The sequence below is a fragment of the Erythranthe guttata genome, chromosome 10 (genome assembly GCF_056151865.1).
Source record: "Erythranthe guttata isolate IM_541 chromosome 10, IM_541, whole genome shotgun sequence".
Classification (NCBI taxonomy): domain Eukaryota; kingdom Viridiplantae; phylum Streptophyta; class Magnoliopsida; order Lamiales; family Phrymaceae; genus Erythranthe; species Erythranthe guttata.
The window spans coordinates 12,289,745-12,311,613 of NC_142542.1; the positions used below are offsets into that span (position 1 = coordinate 12,289,745).

The 21,869-nt window shown below is 33.0% G+C and overlaps 1 protein-coding gene and 1 long non-coding RNA gene across 2 annotated transcripts; one reads left to right on the forward strand and one right to left on the reverse strand.

The window, feature by feature from the left end:
• Positions 1-9,033: 9,033 nt before the first annotated feature.
• Positions 9,034-12,465, reverse strand: LOC148767536 (uncharacterized). The gene is made up of 2 exons (XR_016033736.1): positions 12,334-12,465; positions 9,034-9,334 (listed from the first exon to the last, which is right to left on the reverse strand). It is a non-coding gene; the product is annotated as an uncharacterized LOC148767536 (long non-coding RNA).
• A 6,375-nt stretch (positions 12,466-18,840) lies between these two features.
• LOC105949844 (defensin Ec-AMP-D2-like) lies at positions 18,841-19,550 on the forward strand. The gene is made up of 2 exons (XM_088823707.1): positions 18,841-19,001; positions 19,141-19,550. The coding sequence occupies exons 1-2, from the start codon at positions 18,950-18,952 to the stop codon at positions 19,308-19,310; spliced, it is 222 nt and encodes a 73-aa protein (XP_088679833.1). The 5' UTR covers positions 18,841-18,949; the 3' UTR covers positions 19,311-19,550.
• The last annotated feature ends 2,319 nt before the right edge of the window (positions 19,551-21,869 follow it).

A 21,869-nucleotide genomic window follows, 5' to 3' on the forward strand; every position in this document is an offset into this window, starting at 1 on the left:
GGGATTCTTTGGTAGGTAGAGGTAGGTGGTGCTAGGTAGAGACATTTTAGGGATTCTTTAGAGTGTTCCACTCCCAACCGTTAGATCATATCGATCTCCACCGTCAATTGAGGAGGTGGTCTTGTATAAATAGAGGTAGGGTCCTCATTTGTAATCATCCAACAAATCCAACAAAAATCCAAGAAATAAAATAAGCACTCAAGTAATAGAGTACTTTCTTACCAACTCTCTTATCTTCTTAATTTCTTTCTTGGTTTCCATCACTTAGCATTCGCAACACATTTCGGGAGAGGCTGACTTAGCTATCGCGAGGGGCGAGAAGGAGCTAAGGCCGCACAGTTCTTTGTTAAGGGAACAAGTCCGTGACATAAGGGTCTGTATTTGCGTGAATTATTTGGTCGTTGTAGAATTGCTTATGCTGAAACACTTCTCCATATTTAAATCGCTACATGTTTTTGAATTCTGTTCGTTTCATAAAATTTTGAGTACGCATTAACTCATCATAAGAAAAATTTATGACCAAATTTTGTGAGATATGATGAAATTGACGTTCTTTCAAATTAAAACTGATTTTTCTGATTTGAGAAATTAGTACTACATGCTAAACCTTTATTTTCTAACAAAAAATAGTTTGTGCCGTTTTGTCTTTTAGTAATTAATACACGAGTAAAGAATTAGTAAATAGTAATGCGTTCATTAAGGTGTAATTAACTACATGTTATGACCTCTTGATCTTATTTTTATTTTCTCACCGTTTCTTTAGAAATAAATTTGTTTAACGAATGTCAAATTGACATTGTTTTGATATTACATGTATCATTTTTTATAAGTGACAAAGAAGCATGGATCTTATAGTTTTGTTTGTTATCTGATCAAATTACTTCAAGATTTATGTGATACGTGGACAGTTTTTAATGTTCTATTATACTATTCTGTGTGTTTTTGTTTACTACATAGCATATCTATTATCTATGAAAGGAATTATATCTACCCGATGTAATCGTGTTAATCAATGATTAATTATGGTGAATTACTAAAGCAATTGTTTATGAAAATGAATAATTTATTTAAATGTAGAAATAGTGGGGTAATAGTAGTTTGTTGTGATTGTGAAGATGAGCATAATCATAGTTGATATATTCTATCTGATTTTAATTCATGATCATTGGGTCGAGGTATGCAAGTTTTTTAATATTGAGAAATAGTGGGGGGTTTTAGTGTCTACGTCAATGAGCATGCTAAATTTGATTTTGATGTGATCTATGTTTAATTGCTCATCATATGATTGCAAGATTCTTATGGTGATAATGTGATAAATTATGCTTTATTTGCAATCTTGAATATGCAAGTAATTAGTAAAGGCCTAGTTTGCAAATACGTGACATTGATGTTATTCAGAAATGCCTAAATATGGATATTGATTTGCGAAAATAAAATTGTGAAAAGTAACATTTATAATTTGTGAAGTGAAAACAGTATTCAAAGTTTTCAACTGCTGATTATTGAAAATCTAAATGAAAGGAGTTATATTCCTATTTGATTACATTTTTCACCTTGTGTGAATGAGCTATATGTCGATAATTTAAAGTCAAAATTCTTATAAATTTTGATTGATTGTTTTGATATTAACCTATGAAGACGCCAGTTGATAGCGAATGTGATATATAAAATCCTAGTGTGTGATAAATCAAATGATTTTTGCTTTGATTAATGAGATTTTGAAAAATCAATGATTTGTTCATTGATTGATGTGATTGAAAAACTGTAGTTGGCAAATTCGAGAATCTTTTAATGAAATCCGGAACCATTAAAAGAAAATACAGTACTGCGTGCGAATCTATGTGAAAAATCACGTGAAAATTTAAGTGAAATTATATGAGAAATCGTTAATAAACCACAAAGTCTATGAGACTAAATTTGTGAAATTATATTTCACATTATTTCATAAATAATATGAAATGTATCGAAGGGGGTTGGATTAAATCCTAATATATTTTGTACAGTTATTGATGAGGATACTACCGCCTAGGGGCTCCTACGAACTAGGCGAAGACAAACGAATCTGAAAGCAACTTGATAGTGATAAAAATGCACACTTTTATTATCCATCCCTATGATGTGTGTGAACTAATAAAGCTCGTAGCGAATTGTGAGGTTGAGACTTTGATCTCTTAATGAGTTCTATAGCCTGTATGGGTGGGGTGTTGGTGTTACATAAAATCCTTGATAGAATTCACTTTGTGAGTGTGGAAGTGGGGCCGCTTCCTATGGGAATTGTAGGCTATTCTCTAGAGCGCTCACGAGAAATGGGGTAAAGAACATGGTTGTTAACGTGGTGGCTTTAGAAGTTTCGACCGGGACACTTTGAGTATTATGTGCGCAATATGATTCTACGTGCCCCAATGGTCACTGTTTGAAGGCTAAGTCCACTTTGATTATAGTACGGGAGACATATTGTACTAAGTGAAGGTTTGAAAGCATTGTCCACTTTCGATATGCATAATATTCCTCAAGAACTCAAATATTATTATTATTCTTGTTTTTATTAAAATAGTGGGGGATTGTTGGGGTTTTTCAATAAAAATAATTTTTAACTAAATATTTTCTTTGACCAATTTAGGAGGTCATTTGGACCAACGTTTTGAAACCTACAAAAACTTTATTTTGCCTCATAAATCTCCATAAATTTCTCTCATTGTATACTCCCTCCATGCCAATTTATCTGACGTTTAAGGTATTTGCACAACAATTAAGAAAGCTAATAAATATGACTAAATTTGAGGAGAAAAATCATCTATAGACTTATGTACCCTTCTGCCAAATTTTTATTTTATTTATTTCTCTCTCATAACAATTAATAGGAATTGATTTCTTCCGTGATTCACTCCCACTAATTTATTCTCTCTCTTAAATCTCAATTATTCATAAATTATTTTTGTCTCTCTAAATTCTTTCAAAACTTCATAATCATAATAGTTGAAAAACTAAAAAAATAATAGCAAAACATTCCCGCATAAAAAAAATTGTATTTCAACATAAAAAATTTCCAATAAAATTTTCCCTCCAAAAATTCAGGTAATTTTTTTTAAAATACCCGCTTTTTATTCTAAAATATTTATGTATTCCCACCACAATTGTTCTATTAATAAACACACTACACAATCTTTAATATCAAAATAAAAATGAAAATTGGAATAGATCTAAATATACATCCCCCAAATTTTGACGTTGATGAAGAAGATGAATAGCAAAAGGAAGCAAGCATTAATTTAGTTACACACCTTAATCTCGATTTAAATTCTCCAGAAATATCTTCAATGGATCATTTTTGGATAGATTTAAACCGTGAACCCAATGATGAAGCAATCATGCATATGGAAGTGGGGTCAACTACATTTCCAGTAGTCATTCATAATACGGCTACCATCTTTAATTTTTTGTGAGTTTTTTTATGTTATGATTGTAATTAATTCATTTTTTTCCTTTAATATATGAAAACATCACTGGTTGAGAAGGAAATACAAACGAAGCAGAACAAACATCAAGTCAGATAAAAAAATTGAGAAATTATCCAATGATAAACGACAAGTCATATACAACATGCTACAACAGGAAAGTGTTTGTGAAGAAAAAAAGGAGTGACAAGATTGGTGGCATCACAATTTTCGGTATCTATACAAACCGTTCAACGTATTTGGAAACAATCAGAAAACGGTGGCACCGATGCTAATGTATCTCATAAAAAGACAAGAAATTATGGTCGAGAGAGAATTCAGATTAACTATGATCAAATTGGTGAAATTCCTTTACATCACCAGACAACTCTTGATTCTTTAGCTTGTTGAACATGAAAAAGAGCACGATGTTTAGGCATCGTAAGTCGGGGGAAATACGGCGACATTCCATGCTATAAAACCATTTTTAATGGAGGAGAATAAGAGATCTCGATGGCAATTTTGTTTGTCAATGCTGGAGGGTGATAGCATGCCGCATGACCCGATTTTTTACTGGTATGTTTAATGTTGTTCATATTGATGAAAAATGGTTTCAGATGACGAAAAGATCAGAGAATTACTACTTGTTACAAGAGGAAGAAGATCCGCTGCGCACTTGTAAAATCAAATACTTCATTGGAAAAGTCATGAAATGAAATGAAACGTTCTCCGGAAAAAAAATGGAAGTATTCCCTTTAGTTACACGAGAGCCAGCTAAAAGTACCAGCGTAAATAAAATTGCGGGCACGTTGGAGACAAAGTCAATACCATCAGTAAATAGAGATGTTATAAGGTCATATTTGATTGAAAAAGTTCTACCTCCGATCAAGGAAAAATGGCCGATAGAGGATTCAAATTATCCAATATTCATTAAAACAAGACAATGCTAGAATGCATATTGATCGTACCGATGATGAATTTTGTCGAGCAGCTGCACAAGATGGATTTGATATTAGTATGATGTCTCAACCTCCAAATTCTCAATATTTAAATGTTTTGGAACTGAGATTTTTTCGTGCTATTCAATCTTTACAGTACAAGGAGCATGTTAAAACTGTTGATGAGCTTGTTACTGCCGTCGAAAAACCATTTCAAGCTTTTCCGATGACAAAATCCAATCGTATATTTTTAACATTGCAATAGTGCATGATTGAAATTATGCGAGCAAAAGGTTCTAAGAAGTACACGATTATGCATATTAAGAAAGCTATGTTAGAAAAGTCGGGACAACTTCCTACTCAGTTGAAATGTGATCCCGAATTAGTACAAGAAATTCTAAATTATCTAAGTTAGTTTTTATTTTAGCCCATGTCTATTGTGACTAATATATAGTCATATTTATGCAGTTATAAATTTAAAGATTACTTTAAACTTCTCGTTATATGACTTTTTTTTCAATCTTAGTTAAAAAAATTAAAAAATAATTTTTTAACATAACCCTAACAATTTGTTGAATTTCTTCTTCCTCAAAAGCTTCAACTCCTTCCTCGGGAAATTTATTTAAATCGAATCAACGATCTTCAAGTCTATTTAAATAAAAATCTACCACCACTTTATGTTTAGGAATAACAATCGTTAAAGCTTCAACATTTAAATCCTTTGAATCTTGAAGAAAATCCGAGTCTTCATTTTCTTTAACTTTCTCTTCAAAACCTAATGAATCTTCATTTTTTATGTTGTCACCATCCATTTTTCTTTGTCATTCTTCACGTGGAGCAGTTAAATAGAATTAGTATTGATCATGCATTGATGTCTTTTTTATAAACCTTGTGAGTGGAGTGTGTGGAAAATAAAATAAATAAAAATTAGAGCTAGTTATATTTACAATTAATAATAAAGAGGGGGGGGGGGGGGGGGGGAATTAAGAGACAAAAGAGGGAATTGGAACGTATCTTTCATTTTCATAAACCGTGTTGGGTAGTTTGCATTAGTGTATTGTTGGAAAATATTTAAGTAATGCATCATTGAAACTATAAAATGACAGATAATATGGAACAAAAAAATTTCTCTAAAGTGACTAATAATTGAAACGAAGGGAGTATTAAATATAGCTTTTATGATGACCTTATTTTGCACTACTAGGCAGGTGCACGTGCGTTGCAAGTGTCTTGTAATTATTATCTTTTTTTCGCCAAGCATCACGTCAAAAAATAGTTACAACATTGTTTGGTCAAACAAGACAAGAGCACCCCTATTGTGTGTTTAGGCTCTAGAGCATTATGTAGGATGTGTTTGACAAAATTGAGCACTGAATATTGAATGTTGAGTACAATTTTGAATAGTTGAACAGGTTTTTAAATGTTGAATACTATGCTGAACTATTATAATAACTAAAAATATTACGATAAAATACAATTTCCACCATTTTACTACAACCGCTATATGCATTCACCCACATATACTACTGAAAAACGTATCCACCATGTTAGCGATTAAGTTGGGTGCCAATATTCACCATTTGTTCATACCTCTAAGTTTCATAGTTAATTTGGTTTTTCTCCTTTTTTATAACCATAAAAATTTATATGTAAAACTATTAACAATATCGTTAAATATGAATGCAAATAATTAGGTATTTTATAAATCGTTAATGTATATCATATTATTAAAAATCCAAACATAGTTTATATAAACTAATAAGAAACAATATTGAAAATTAAAATGCATTATCAACCTACACTGTCTCGTTCCGCTCCCCTTCTTCTGCATGTACCCATAAACCCTCTCGTGCAATTCCATTGATGTATCAATGGGCACTTAATATATGCTCTCTTATCTCCGTTTCTCCTTCGATCTTCTTGTTCCTCATTTGGTCTGTACATGATATGCGCAATCTAGTCATATGTGAAAACTTCAATATATATTTGGAAAATCGATTAACCAGACAATTACAAGAGGTTTACGAACTTTATCAGGGTATGTGGAAAATTAAAGGCTATATTTGGCCTGATGATCCAACTCTTAATATCGATTTAAGGAACACAAGATGGAACTTGAAAAAACTCACGAATACAGAGAGAAGGACTAAAATTATATTGACTGAATTTTAAAGGCCCTCAAGACTCAACCTAGACCCTTGAGATTCTTGCATTTATATTTATTTTTCTTAAAGTAAAGAGTAGAGATTTTATGGCCAAGTATATCAATATACAATTTAATTTTAAGAATTGCATTGAGATTGTTGGACTACTTGTTTTGTTGAATTCTAAATGCATGAATCCTATGAAGTTAACTATTATCTTTAGTGCATATGAGTTGAGTATGTAATTGCCCTCGATTTTTTTTTATCACTTTTAGTGATTAAGTAATAGGGTAAATATGCAATACCCCTCAGATGGGAAATATTTTTAACTACATCCAATTGATTTTAGAGACTTTTTTCATAACCCAAATTTCAATTTCAATTAGTGAGAACCCCCCGATCAAATGCATTAAGAATAAATTCCCCTGTGTTTTCGTTTAAATTATGAGTATAATCACATTGGAATCACGTTTACTGAAGAAATACAGACACTTGATTGTGGGCATATTACATTGGAGTTACTGTTAAGATAGTCATATTCGATGATAGTTGATTGTGGGCAACTATTTATCGGGATAGCCCACAGTCAATGTTCGATGATAGTTACCATTTTATTGAGTTTATTTATATAATTTACGAACTTTATCAGGGTATGTGAAAAATTTAAAGCTACATTCGGCCTGGTGATCCAATTCTTAATATCGATTTAAGGAACACAAGATGGAACTTGAAAAAATCAAGAATACAACTAGAAAGACTAAATTATATTGATTGAATTTTAAAGGCCCTCAAGACTCAACCTAGACCCTTGAGATCCTTGCATTTAATTTATTTTTCTTAAAGTAAAGAGTAGAGATTTTATAGCCGAATATATCGATATACAATTTAATTCTAAGAATTGCATTGAGATTGTTGGACTACTTGTTTGTTGAATTCTAAATGCATGAATCCTATGAAGTTAACTAATATCATTAGTGCATATGAATTGATTATGTAATTGCCCTCAATTTTTTTTTTATCACTTTTAGTGATTAATTAATAGGGGAAATATGCAATACCCCTCAAATGGGAAATATTTTGAACTATATCCAATTTATTTTAAATACTTTTTTCATAACCCAAATTTCAATTTGAATTAGTGAGACCCCCGATCAATTAAATGCGATAAGACTAAATTCCCCTATGTTTTCGTTTAAGTTATGAGTATAATCACATTGGAATCACTTTTACTGAAGAAATACAGACACTTTGATTGTGGGTATATAGTCACATTGGAGTTACTGTTACGATAGTCATATTCGATGACAGTTGACTGTGGGTAAATATTTATTGGGATAGCCCACAGTTAATATTCGATGATAGTTACCATTTTATTGAGTTTATTCATATAATTTACGAAGTTTATCAGGGTATGTGGAAAATTAAAAGCTACATTCGGCCTAGTGATCCAACTCTTAATATCGATTTAAGGAACACAAGATGGAACTTGAAAAAACTCAAGAATACAGAGAGAGAGACTAAATTATATTGATTGAATCTTAAAGGTCCTCAAAACTCAACCTAGACACTTGAGATTCTTTCATTTAATTTATTTTTCTTAAAGTAAAGAGTAGAGATTTTATAGCCGAGTATGTCAATATACAATTTAATTCTAAGAATTGCATTGAGATTGCTGGACTACTTGTTTTGTTGAATTCTAAATGCATGAATCCTATGAAGTTAACTATTATCATTAGTGCATATGAATTGATTATGTAATTGCCCTCGTTTTTTTTTTTTTATTTTGTTATCACTTTTAGTGATTAATTAATGGGATAATTAGTTGGAACCCCCTTATTTGGAACTTAAATGGTTGGGGGTCCATTTTGTTAGTTGATTATAGCTATAGGTCCCTTGACAAATAAATATAATATAAATTAAATTAAAATATTTTTCTATTGACATTAATACCCTTAATTATTATTTATATTAAGGTAGTTAGTTATGGAAAATATGAATAAAATCCCATATTTCACTCTCCCATTTAACTCCTCTCCCTCTATCTTCTCCCTCACGTCTCCCCCTCCCTTTCTTTTCTCTCATATAACTCTCTCTCTCTCTCTCTCTCTCTCTCTCTCTCTCTCTCTCTCTCTCTCTCTCTCTCTCTCTCTCTCTCTCTCTCTCTCTCTCCTCTCAATCACGTCTCTCTCTCTCTCTCTCTTTTTTTTTTAATTTTCTATTTTATAACAGCAAAAATAAATAGTAAAATTGCAAAATACTTGTGTCAAGTTACAACAAATTGCAAAATACAATTATCAACATACAAACTGCAATTTATAACAGCAAAAATAAATAGCAAAATACATATAATACGGAATCACCTACCATATGGCAAAAATATTATTTTACAAATGTCTTTTCACAAAAACATAATATGGAACTAATGATAATTTGCTCAAACATCAGAGGTTCAAGTTTATTCTTCCTCGAACAATATAAAATATTTTAAAAATATAAAATATGAAATAAAAGATGATATAACTAACCAACAAACCATTTTTATTTAGGAATAAATCAGTACATTAGATACAAAATATTGTAAGATACAAATCAATAGATACAAGCAGTGTTGCAATATAGTGAATGAACAAACTACAATCTATCATAATTGATTATGACTGGGTTGATGTCATAACGGACATAGTCTTGACGTCCGACTAAATTCACAACTTCCAAACGTCGTCGGGGATCTTCTAGAAACATGATCGTGTTAGTAGCATCAACCTCTAATGAATCTCTTGTTTGTTTTCTTCTGGCCTATAGTTGTAGCGACAGTAAACTACGAGTTCAACCAAAAAAGCTTCCAATTAAAATATGCACAAATTTGCATCAATGCATATTATAATATCAAAACGCATCATTGAATCCCTATAGAGAAATACAATGTTCGAAGTTGCAACAACGAGATGCAAAAAATACAATTACTCGCAATATGCAATACATTATTAAACGACACAATACAAAAGAAAAAAAAAAGACACACACACATTAACTTTAATACAAGTTTAGGAAGAGAACCAAAAAATATGTGAAACCTTTCATAGTTATTCCCAAAGAAGAAGAAAAAAACTAATATTAATTTGCAATAACGAGCTGCAAATTAAAATGTGCAGAACTGCAAAAGTGAAAATGAAAACCTTCTAAAGGGACAACATCAACAAACTTCAAGTTGCAGACAACAACATAAAAAATATAAACTTCAACAACATCAACAAAATAGTGGCAACAAGTATTGCCGGAATCGGTTCCCAAGTTCATCCGTTGTGTCTTCACTCTATAGCACGGTGTGGAAGCGCATGTGCCGTGTCCGAGAGCGTGTTCAAGCTCAAATATTTTGGCGGATTGGTCCAGGTCATGTTTATTTCTGGCACGGCCACTGGTTTTGGCGATGGTCCCCTTTCGGGCATTATTGATGGTGGTCGGCTAACGTCAGTTCGTGTGGAGTATTATTTGGTTAACGGTCAGTGGGATCGAAACAAACTAGCTGAGGATATTCCTTTTGAGTGGATCGATAGGATTTGCTCGGTCCCAATCTCTGGTGCTTCGGGTGATTCGCCCATTTGGAGAGTTTCTTCGGATGGAAAGTTTTCCTTGACCTCGGCTTGGGCCTTGAAACGACAGCAGCATACCCCTACCCCTCTTCTTCGTATATTTTGGGGATCTTGTCTTACTCCTACAATTTCTATCTTTCTTTGGCGTCTCCTTCTTCAGCGTCTTCCACTGGATCTCAAACTTCAGTCTCGAGGCACCTCTCTCGCCTCGAGGTGCTATTGTTGTCCAGATCCATCTATTCCTGTGTCGAGTCTTGTATCTCAGTCTGTCGAGTCTCCTTCTGTTGAGTCGATTGATCATATCTTCGTGGAGAGCCCGACGGCTAAGAGGGTATGGCATCATTTTTTCTATCTTTTTGGCTATACACCTGCACACACTACGCACATACCCCAGATTTTACTTTATTGGCAGCATTTCACTTCGCACATACTCACACACCACACACACATCACGACCATTGTGCCTTGCTTGATCTTGTGGTACTTATGGAATTCAAGAAATGATAGCAAGCACAAGGATATCACGGTTCGCGCTTCTTCCATCATTTACAGGGTCATCCAGCACATCAGGATTCTTCACCAAACCAACTTACTTTTGGGGGACAGCTGGACTGGCATTCCCCACGTGGCTGAGTCTCTTGGCCTATATTACCGAGTCAGAACACCAACTCTCACACCTCATCGAGTTGTTTGGCTTCCACCGGATGCGGGTTGGGTGAAGCTAAACACAGACGGAGCCCGTAGAGCATCCACCCAGATTACAGCTATTGGCGGGATTATCAGAGGTTCGGACGCTGAGGCCATACTTGTATTTCACGAGAGGATCTCTGCCCCGAGCAGTATTGCAGCCGAGCTTGCTGCCCTTGCCTCATGGCTGCGATTTGTTATTCAGAGGCAATTCACTAGAGTTTGGATCGAGCTTGACGGAGAAGTCGTTGTTCGACTTCTTTCGCTCACAGGCCAAGGTTATTGGAGTCTTCAGAGTTCTCTCACGGCGATCCGGAACTCTCTTTCTACTTTGGAGTACAGGATTACACATATCACCGGGAGGGCAATACAGTAGCTGATGCATTAGCTAACTTGGGGTGTCAGACCGAGTTGGCTCGTACCTTCACAACATCGGAGCTTCCCCGACCTATTCAGCAGATGATTCGGATGGACCAGCTTGGATATCTATCCTTTCGACAACAGTCTCGCACATAGGTGCCATGCATTCCACGTTTTTTATATTATTGCCAATTTCCGAATTTTCGTGAACTTTACATGTTAGGAAGGGTTGGGGTGATTATGGATTGTTTGGGTCTATCAAGACTAGACTGTTTGCCGAATGGTGCCACACATTTCGCAGCCGTTATACCTGTTTCGCCCATTTTTGGCGAAAGCATAAGTGGCCTCGGCTGTTGTGGTGAGGCGAACGGTCTACCTTGGTCTTCCCCGACCTTCTATGATCATTCCCACCCCTGTCCTTTTTATTATTTGGGCCACCTGTTTTGCCCGTATTCTTAATGTTTTGTTAGTTAGCTATTGTCTTTTGTTTGTCAATTGCTATTATTAGCCATATGTTGGGCAGTAGCAATTTGAGCGAAACTAATTATGTACTTCTTAAATTTTGTTTTATAAACAGGTAGGGGGTCAAGCCTAACTCCCCACCCTCATCGGGTGTCGCCCTCTTAAAAAAAAAAAGAAAAAAAAAAAAGTGGCAACAACAACCAAATAATAGTATGCAAATAACTATATCCAAATGCAATTGTCAACAACAAACTGCAAAATAATAGATGAAACCATTTATTACGACACCAAACTGCAAATATTTCAGTAAAATACAACTTACACTATGATAACAACAAAGTCGAAATGAAATATAATATAAAAGCAAAATACGCATCATATAAGGAAAATCCAAAATAAATTGCAAAGTGCAAAATATACAAAAACCAACAAAATCAAAAGCAAGAAACCAATAATGTGCTGTTGTTTATTTTGCACTTTGTTGTTATAATGCGAAAAAGTCGATAACATGTTGCAATCGACATCAAAAAAATTATGTAACAAAAACAACAAAATCAAAAGCAAGAAACCAATGATTTTCACATAAAAACGGATATGGTAATTGGGGTCGAAGAATCAATATCAAAATCTTTCGATCCATTAATCAAAATTTTCATGACAATTCGTGAATAAATCGCCATTAAAAATATAAAAGAACAAATATAGAAGAGCAAATCACCTGTACTTTATCCATCTTTAATCATTGTCTCTCGTTTTTTTTTTTTGAGATTTACATCTACAAGACGTCGAGAACAACGATATATTAGAAAAATCAATTTCACGATTTTTTCTAGGATAATAGTATTTGTTTCGCATAAAAAGGGAGAGAATGTTTTTGTTTCTAGGAGAGATTCAACGATCGAGATAATCGTGGCCCTATTTTTGCTAGATAGGTACACGACGAATAAATTTGCTATTTATTGATTTAAGATTAAAAATTTCCTATTTTATTTAAGGGTATATTGGCCATAATTAATTGTAGGGGTTCTAGCAAAATTGGACTATGAGTTGGGTTAATACCTATAGAATCTTGTAATGGGGGGTCTATAGAAAATTACCCCTTAATTAATAGGGGAAATATGCAATACCCCTCAAATGGGAAATATTTTGAACTACATCCTATTGATTTTAAAGACTTTTTTCATAACCCAAATTTCAATTTGAATTAGTGAGACCCCCCGATCAAATGCGATAAGACTAAATTCCCCTATGTTTTCGTTTAAATTATGAGTATAATCACATTGGAATCACTTTTACTGAAGAAATACAGTCACTTGATTGTGGGCATATAGTCACATTGGACTTACTGTTACCATAGTCATATTCGATGATAGTTGACTGTGGGTAAATATTTATCGGGATAACCCACACTAAATATTCGATGATAGTTACCATTTTATTGATTTTATTTATATAATTTACGAACTTTATCAGAACATGTGGAAAATTAAAAGCTACATTCGGCCTGGTGATCCAACTCTTAATATAGATTTAAGGAACACAAGATGGAACTTGAAAAAACTCAAGAATACAAAGAGAAAGACAAAATCATATTGATTGAGTTTTAAAGGCCCTCAAGACTCAACCTAGACCCTTGAGATTCTTGCATTTAATTTATTTTTCTTAAAGTAAAGAGTAGAGATTTTATAGTCGAGTATATCAATATACAATTTAATTCTAAGAATTGCATTGAGATTGTTGGACTACTTGTTTTGTTGAATTCTAAATGCATGAATCCTATGAAGTTAACTATTATCATTAGTGCATATGAATTGATTATGTAATTGCCCTTGGTTTTTTTGTTTATTTTTTTTTTTTATCACTTTTAGTTATTAATTAATAGGGGAAATATGAAATACCACTCAAATGGAAAATATTTTGAACTACATCGTGTTGATTTTAAAGAATTTTTTCATAACCCTAATTTCAATTTGAATTAGTGAGACCCCCCGATGAAATGTGATAAGACTAAATTCTCCTATGTTTTTGTTTAAATTATGAGTATAGTCACATTGGAATCATTTTTACTGAAGAAATATAGACACATGATTGTGGGCATATACTCACATTGGAGTTACTGTTACGATAGTCATATTCGACGTAATAAAATTAACGGAAAAGAGGAAAAAAAAACCCATATTTTTTTATTATAAAAAAAATTAAACATCAATAAATAAAATAAAATAAAAACAAAAAAATGCGAAAGTACTATATGCAGTATAAAATAATGATAAATGTTGATTTATATGATGGAGGGGTATTTTCGGTAAAAAAAAAAGTTAATAGAATATTGCAAAGGATGAATTTAAGGTTAAGTGTAGTTCTATTATTTAGGGGGGAGATTTTATTGCTGAAGGCTCCTAATTAATAATTAATAATTAATTTAGATATTAAGTCCTAGCATTTTCTCAAACCTTTAAGAACTTTGAGTAATCATTTTTTTTTCTCTCAATGACCTTTTTGTCATGTTAGAAATAAAAAATGTTAATGGGGTTTAGTGTCAATAAAGCATTTGGTTAATTATTTTTCTATGAATTCAACGAATGAACTAAAATATTCATTATCACTTATTATTATTAGAGGATACATTAGTAAATAGCTTAAGTGTCCTTATAATTCTATGTCTAGAGAATATTTTGTAGGGTAATTTTGTTTATATAAAAAGGGAAGAAACTTCCTACCTATTCATATTTTTATAAGTAGTATAGTATAGATAAAAGGGTGGCTTTGTGGCTTGAAAAAATGGATGATAGAACAAAAAGAAAGAGTGAAAGAAATATGTCTTTCAAAAGATCATATATTATATACATATATTGAGCTCTTGTTATGTGTCGGGTGTAAGTTTCTGCTTCACTTGAACGTGCAGTTTCGGTGAAGTTACAGCGGAGAGATATGCTGGGTTGTTGTATCCCATATGCGACACGATCGGAACCTTTCTACACCTCATTAGAGAAAGGGTCGTAAAATTCGTTTTAAGAGACCGACCTACTCCGCGTTTCACCTTGCCTATTTTCATATTATTTCAAATCTTATTACAACTAATCGTACACTATTAAAAGGCAGAGCAAATGGAGTCCGAGCTTCAATCCGTTATTTCATTCTCGATCGTCAAAAAGCAGCCGAAGTTCCAAGATACTTCGAATTCGATCTCCATTATTTCCAAATAATGTTTACTTTTTTAACCATCCAAGCACAACTTCAATTCATTTACCACTAGTACTTTAATATTTCCTTTTTCTTCTAAATCTTTCTAAACTTCTCCCGACATTTGCAATTCATGTTTTCTTTTTTTTTTTTGAAATTAGTACATATGTGTATTGATATACTATTAAAAAAAACAATAATAAGGGGCGCTTCCCCAAAATTTCCATAAGGTTTTGGTCCCACCATCTTATTGAGTTTATTTATATAATTTTTCTAGGACGAACGGTAAAAAGGTCATCACATAGGACTTAAATGCATTTTGGTCCAAAAAAAAAATAGTCTCTTAATTAAACCTATCCCCATATCTTTAGTCTAAAATATTCTCCACAATATATTTCTTATCAATTCCACCCATTATGCTCTAACTTCCTTAATATTACACATTGACCCCGGATTTAAACAAATATATCACATTAACCCCCAATTTTTTTTTTCAGAAAATAATTTTTTTCTGAAATGTTTTTTTTCCGGCCACATTCCGGCGTTGACCGCTGCCGGTCTTCGGTGTTGACTTTTTTTTTTTTCCGAAATTTTTTTTCCTGAAATTTTTTTCCGGCCGGTCAACCATCGTTGATCGCCGGTCTCCGGCGTTGACTTTTTTTTTTTTTTTTGAATTTTTTTTCTTAGAAAAAAAATATTTTTATTAATATTAGTGTCTTGGCTACTAAATTACTGTCTCAGACAGTAATATTACAGTTTGAGACAGTAATATTATGAATATTATTTTCCCGAACAGTAATATTATTAATATTATTGTCTAAGACAATTAAATTACTGTTGGAGACAGTAATTTAGCAGCCAAGGCAGTAATATTAATTAAAATAATATTTTTTAAGAAAAAAAAATTAAAAAAAAAGTCAATTAACAGTTAAATTACTGTCTCCGACAGTTAAATAACTGGTGGAGAAAGTAATTTAGCAACGAATACAGTAATATTAATTAAAATATTTTTGAAGAAAAAAAAAGTCAATTAACAGTTAAATTGCTGTCTCCGACAGTTAAATAATTGTCGAAGACAGTAATTTAGCAGCCAACACAGTAATATTAATTAAAATATTTTTTTTAAGAAAATACAAAATTATTAAAAAAAAAAAAAAAAGTCAACGCTGGAGACTCGGCGATCAATGACGCGAAAAAAATTTCAGGAAAAAAAATTGGTTAATTGATGAAATTGGGCTAAATTGGGGCGTAAATCATGAAATTGGAGTTGAATTGGGTTTCAATGAATTGAGGGTAATTTTGGTATATATAAAAGAATTTTCCTTATTTGCAAATAAGTTTGAATTGACTGGATTTATTTGAAAGACAAAAAAATTGGATGTGCCTCTTTTAATTAAGTGCCTTATCATGGGCCTATTTACCATTTACCCATTTTTCTATATCCAAATTCAAATACTTATGAATAAAATAATCAATTTGGGCACTGTCAATAGTACTCCCAAGTAAATGAGGGGAAATTCTATGCTACACCTGGTGAATATAACCAGGCACCCTAATTAATAAGATTCTCACTACGGGTTCAGTTATGGCCCAATGGGTTTTTAGAATATAATTATAAAATAAATAAATAAGGACACATGTCAAGAAAAGAGCCACTCGGTGAAAATCACCAGGTGTAGCATCGCATTCGCCGTAAATGAGGCCTAATTTCATTTTTTATTTTACCGACAGCGTATCGACCCCACTGAATGTGACTTCACGAGTGCACTATGCACTCAGAGTTTTTCCCTTTTGATATATTTTGGACTTCTTTCTCCCATAAGCAACTTTTGAATCATTGAAGAGAGAGAGAGAGAGAGAGAGAGAGAGAGAGAGTTGATGAAGACCACTCAATACGCACTATCTTCTCTGCATATATTTGTCCATAATGCATATACACCTCACTTATTGGCCATTACTTCAGTCTGATTTTCTGGACCCCACTTTGTAGACACTGATTGCATGCAATTATCCTTATTTACGTTTTCTGCTCGCTTTTCTTTGGCTCCTTTTATAATTTATATCATTAACAGGTGGCCAAAATAGGGTTAAACCCATATTACACGTTTCTAATTGATTGATCCGATCCAAATAAATTAAGCATGACTAAGATAATTTTAAGGCCTCGTTTGGAAACTAAGATAAATTTTATTTAACTTACTACTTGAAATTTTTTGATATTCGATTAGTTCACAATTTGCACGCATAAAAAGTTTAAAGCCAACGATATTTGTAATACTGAAGATAAATTACGAGGCGTAATTTATGATAACGGTGAATTAAGTGCTGTAATCGAACCAAGAAATGCGATATATTTTGTTCGATAACATTTTGTTAATTAGTATACGGTAATAGTCGTAATTGGTTACTTTTTTCCACACTTATCCGGTATGTGCAACTTGTTAAGTAATTTTACAGGGGTAAATTAACTTTTGCTTGTCCTCGTCACATGTCTAAAGCTAGCACTAGTTATCAAATAAAATCACTCCACTAATTATAATAATTTGGAATAGGATAATATATATATATATATATATATATATATAGGAAAAAGAAAAGAAAACGGGTGGTAAAAAATATGAATTGGTTAAACACAAGTTTTACGTGTAAAGAGTTGGGTAGATTCATGAATCATGCGCATGGTATGGCCCTCTCGTCAGCAGTAAATATGGTGCCGACATACAATACAAGATACCAGTTTATCCGCATTAACAATGTGAATCCGACACAACACTTGCTTTTCGAATTTATTATTAATTTTTGTTTTATGACTACCTTGAGGTAGTCTCGAATTATGAAATAACCCTTTACATTTGGGTAATTATGACTACTCTCTCAACTATGAATATTTTTACGCATCTATATTAAATTTAGTGAAATCTTCTAGATTATGTAGAATGTTATCCAGTTTGAGTTTCAGATTTTGAAACAAGATGATCATAAAATGTGTCGTTTGCATGCAAATATCAGAATGTGGTGCATGAGAAATTGCATTTTTGCATAAAATGATTACAAACTAGACAACATTCCACATAATTTAAAAGATTTTGTTGAATTTGACACCATAAGTGCAGATGTATATGAAGATCCATGTTGAGACGGGCGATTGTAATTATTAAAATAATGTTTTTTTTTTTCTATAATTTGAGGGGTGCCTGTAACTTTACCCCTTTTTTTCAAAAGTAGAACATGACTTTCAATTCTAATTAAATAAATCTAAAAATCCAAAGATGTGTTTCTGATTCAGAAAGCATCGGTAATTTTCGAATTTCAAAAGTTTTGAAAACTATATTCATTCTTATATTTTCGGATATATTACGGAATTTTTTTTTGGATGTTCAAACTTTTCAATTTTATTAAAAAATTATTGAAATAGTTGTTTATTATATAATTTATAGCATATCTATCTGTAAAAAATCTAGTGACATTATCCACAAGATAACATATATAGAACCAGAATTATATCTAATCAATTAAAACTAGGAAATGGTATTGAAGGTATGTTAGGTACAATTTATCGGTTTTCTAAAAATCGGTCGAGGCGGCTGATTAATCGGTCTTCGAGGCAGAGACGGTCTATAATATTTACGATTTTAGTGTAAAAATTTGAAAAATCGGGTTTCGCTTGTGAGGTGGTTTTATGCAGGTTGAGGCCGTCAAACCGTGGAGGCAAAAATCGATTAAAAATCAAATTTTTTTTTTAATAGTGAATAATATATTAGTGGTATAATAGTGAATATTGGTCGTATAGGTACCGTATAATACCATTAGGGCACTACCCTGCGACAAGGTACTTGACGGAGATGTCTATATGCTACACTTGATGAATTACACCAAAAATGTACACAAACACACGAGTATACATATTGATACGTGTAAAATAGATATGTTGAAATCAATATCCGGAAAAATTTGACTCGTTGTAGCATGCTGATCCCAACTACCATAACTTTATCTATTAATAATTAAAAAAAGAAAAAAAGAAAAGCATAATCGTAAATAATGCAGCCTCAAACTTTATAAATACCACTAGTAAACGTAGTAGTAGTTGCAATTCATCCCACACATATATCATCAATTAATTAACTCTCTTTCCTAAAGATAATAATATAATGGGGCGCTTCACTGCAGTTCTCTTGGTGCTTGTCCTAGTCATGGTCACTGGTTAGTACATTATGCTTCCATATACTACACAATTACATTACATTTAATTTTCTCTTTGTGTGTGTGTGTGTGTTCTTGTAAATAATTTGTCAAAATTGGTACGATTGTTTGTAAATAATTAATTGAAAAAAAAATGCAGAAATAGGGCCGATGGTGGGAGAGGCAAGGACGTGTTTGTCGCAAAGCCAGCGTTTCAGGGGGCCTTGCGTAAGCGACACCAACTGCAGATTGGTTTGCCACAACGAGGGCTTCTCCGGCGGCGACTGCCAGGGCTTCCGCCGCCGCTGCTTCTGCACCAAACATTGCTGATCCATGACGACGTCAACCCCAATCGTATCGTATCGTATCGCTTCGCTTCCTTTGCTGCTGGCCGGCATGACTTATTAGTTAGTGATGGATGTGTATCGGATTTCCGGAGTGTTTTTCTTTCTGTTTTCGAGTACTTAATTAAGAAGTCTCTCGTGGTGAGACTTTGAATGTGGTGTGTTTGTAATAATGCGATCGCGCGAGTAATGTGTTTGGGACAATAAAATGGAGTCTTACTCTTCATCACCGATTCACGTTCTTTCTCTTATATATTTCGTCTTTTGGTTATGTTTTTCATAAACAGATATATAACAAGATCGGATGGACTTGTTTACAAAAGTATGCAAGAATTTTGTTATTTTTTGGTTTTTAACTTTATGTGATACCTAAAATACCCTCTACTAGAAATATTTAAATTATAGAGTTAATTACTTAATTTCACTCATAGAGTTAATTCTACTTATCCCCTGTCTAATCTCGAATTGCGGAAAAAAAATTGTGTTAAAAAGAACCTCTTTATTTTGTGCTATTCATTGAATTTCGCCTTTTTTTTTTGAGAAGAAAGATATTTTATCAGGTTATATCGTAGGCAAAACAAGGCCTGCACTACAACTAGAGTCATAATTTGTTGCAATAGTGTGGGCAAACATATTCCCCGATCGCTTCACAAAAGAAAACGAAGACGAGTAAAAGAATCAAGCAATAAAATGGCATTCTTCCATAAAAGCTCAATAGGAGGTATCCGATTAAGCTTTGTCGTGGAGGGTGTTAATAATATGAAGGTTGTCTCCTTCCATCACCTCCGATGCTGCACTCATTTCCTTTGCCTGCAATAAAGCGAACAAAGCAGCATGCGCTTCACCCTCGATAGGTAATGGAAGCCCGAGAATCTTCTCATAAACTAACCGTTACTCCGTTAGTAGAAGGAAAGGAGAAAGAACAACAAATTGATTCTCCTTTATAGCTTGATATATATAGTTATCAATGAACGAGAATGAGAGGATTTAGACAATCGTATTGGATTATAATTACAATTCTTGGAATGAGATTGGATTGGATGGGAAACCTACATCTATGTTTCCTGAAGCGTTTGACCTAAAAGCATTACGCAACATACAATCCTAACGAACAGGTATAGGTATAATATCTACATATATATAATACTGAGTACTTATATATATACACACTTTATGAAGCTATAAAGGAGCTTAATTTTGACGGAAAAACTAATGGAAGCTACCCTATAAACCACAAAGGGGTTATGTGCTGATATTACGAGTACAAAGGGATCATCTGCAAAAGCTTGTAACCACAAGGGGTTAAGTGCTACACTTGGGTTTATGTGTTCTGAGTTTAGTGAATACTAGATAATAATAAAATTAATAAATAGTAAATAAAGTTGGTTGACTGATATTATCCAACCAACCAACTTTTTAGCATTTTATAAACAATTATCAACAACTATACATGGGTTAGTTGATATTATCGGCCGAACTTGAATAGTTTGGTTGATGGCTGATTTTCCATAAAAAAAATATAGGGCCCAAAATTGGTTCGTTGGTGGGTAAAATCAGCCCATAGACAGCCCTAAGCGGAATGACATTTTCAAATTTTATGTCCCCCAAGATATGTTAATAAGTATCTATATTTCTTTGATTAAAATATTCTTTTAACGATTGGTTTTCCCTTCAACCTTAATTTTATGTATGTTAACCAATCGATTCAAACAAGAGTAGCAAATGGATCTAATGGTGTAAATAATAACATCATTAAAAATTTGGTTTGATTAAAACTGCTGATATTGTTCTATTTAGTTATTACTAAATTGTTTGTTCATTATATATAAATGAATTTTATGATTGTGGATCCATTAATTAATATCCAAGATTTTATATAAATATTTTTTGATAACAATCTCAACGATACATATAAATAGCAAGACACACTCTTGGCCCTCCCTCCATAATCCCACTAGTTGCATTAATACCCGGCGAAAATCGAACGGTCATACCCTCACAAGTAGCTTCTATTCTCGCGTGCCGGAATTCAGCCCTTATCGTAACATCAAATTCCAACGTCGAACCTAATTGGAATGATCGAGGCAATTCCGTGTTCACAGTCGCATTAAGAGAGTGCTTCGTGTTTTCCGCATCCTCAATAAGTAGTGGTGTTGATAAGGAACGCCAAATTGGATTCGAATTGGAAAATAACTATTTAATTCGTAGAAGAGTTATTTATGGGCATCGGTGGAGATACCGAAAGAAATTACGGAAAAATAAGGGTTTTCAACGAACTCAAATTGTATTTGAGTACGAAACGAACTCTATCTCAAGTAAAACGGCGCAAGGAACAAAACTCATGAGCAAAGCTCATGAATCACGTCAAATTTCAGCAATCCAACGTCGTTTGGACTCCTAAAAGTTCGTTTTTGCTATTTTAGGTAAGTTTTAGAAAATTAATATCAAATCATAGAAAAATCGGATTAGGATTCCGTAAATTGGGTTGTTCCCAAAATTACGAGATCTACTAGAATCAGACTCTAACTCGTTTTTGCCGTTTTTG

Coding starts and splice junctions, on each gene's coding strand:
- LOC105949844 (XM_088823707.1), top strand. CDS start 18,950: ATGGGGCGCTTCACTGCAGTTCTCTTGGTGCTTGTCCTAGTCATGGTC. Junction 19,002..19,140: donor TGTCCTAGTCATGGTCACTG/GTTAGTACATTA, acceptor AAAAAAATGCAG/AAATAGGGCCGATGGTGGGA.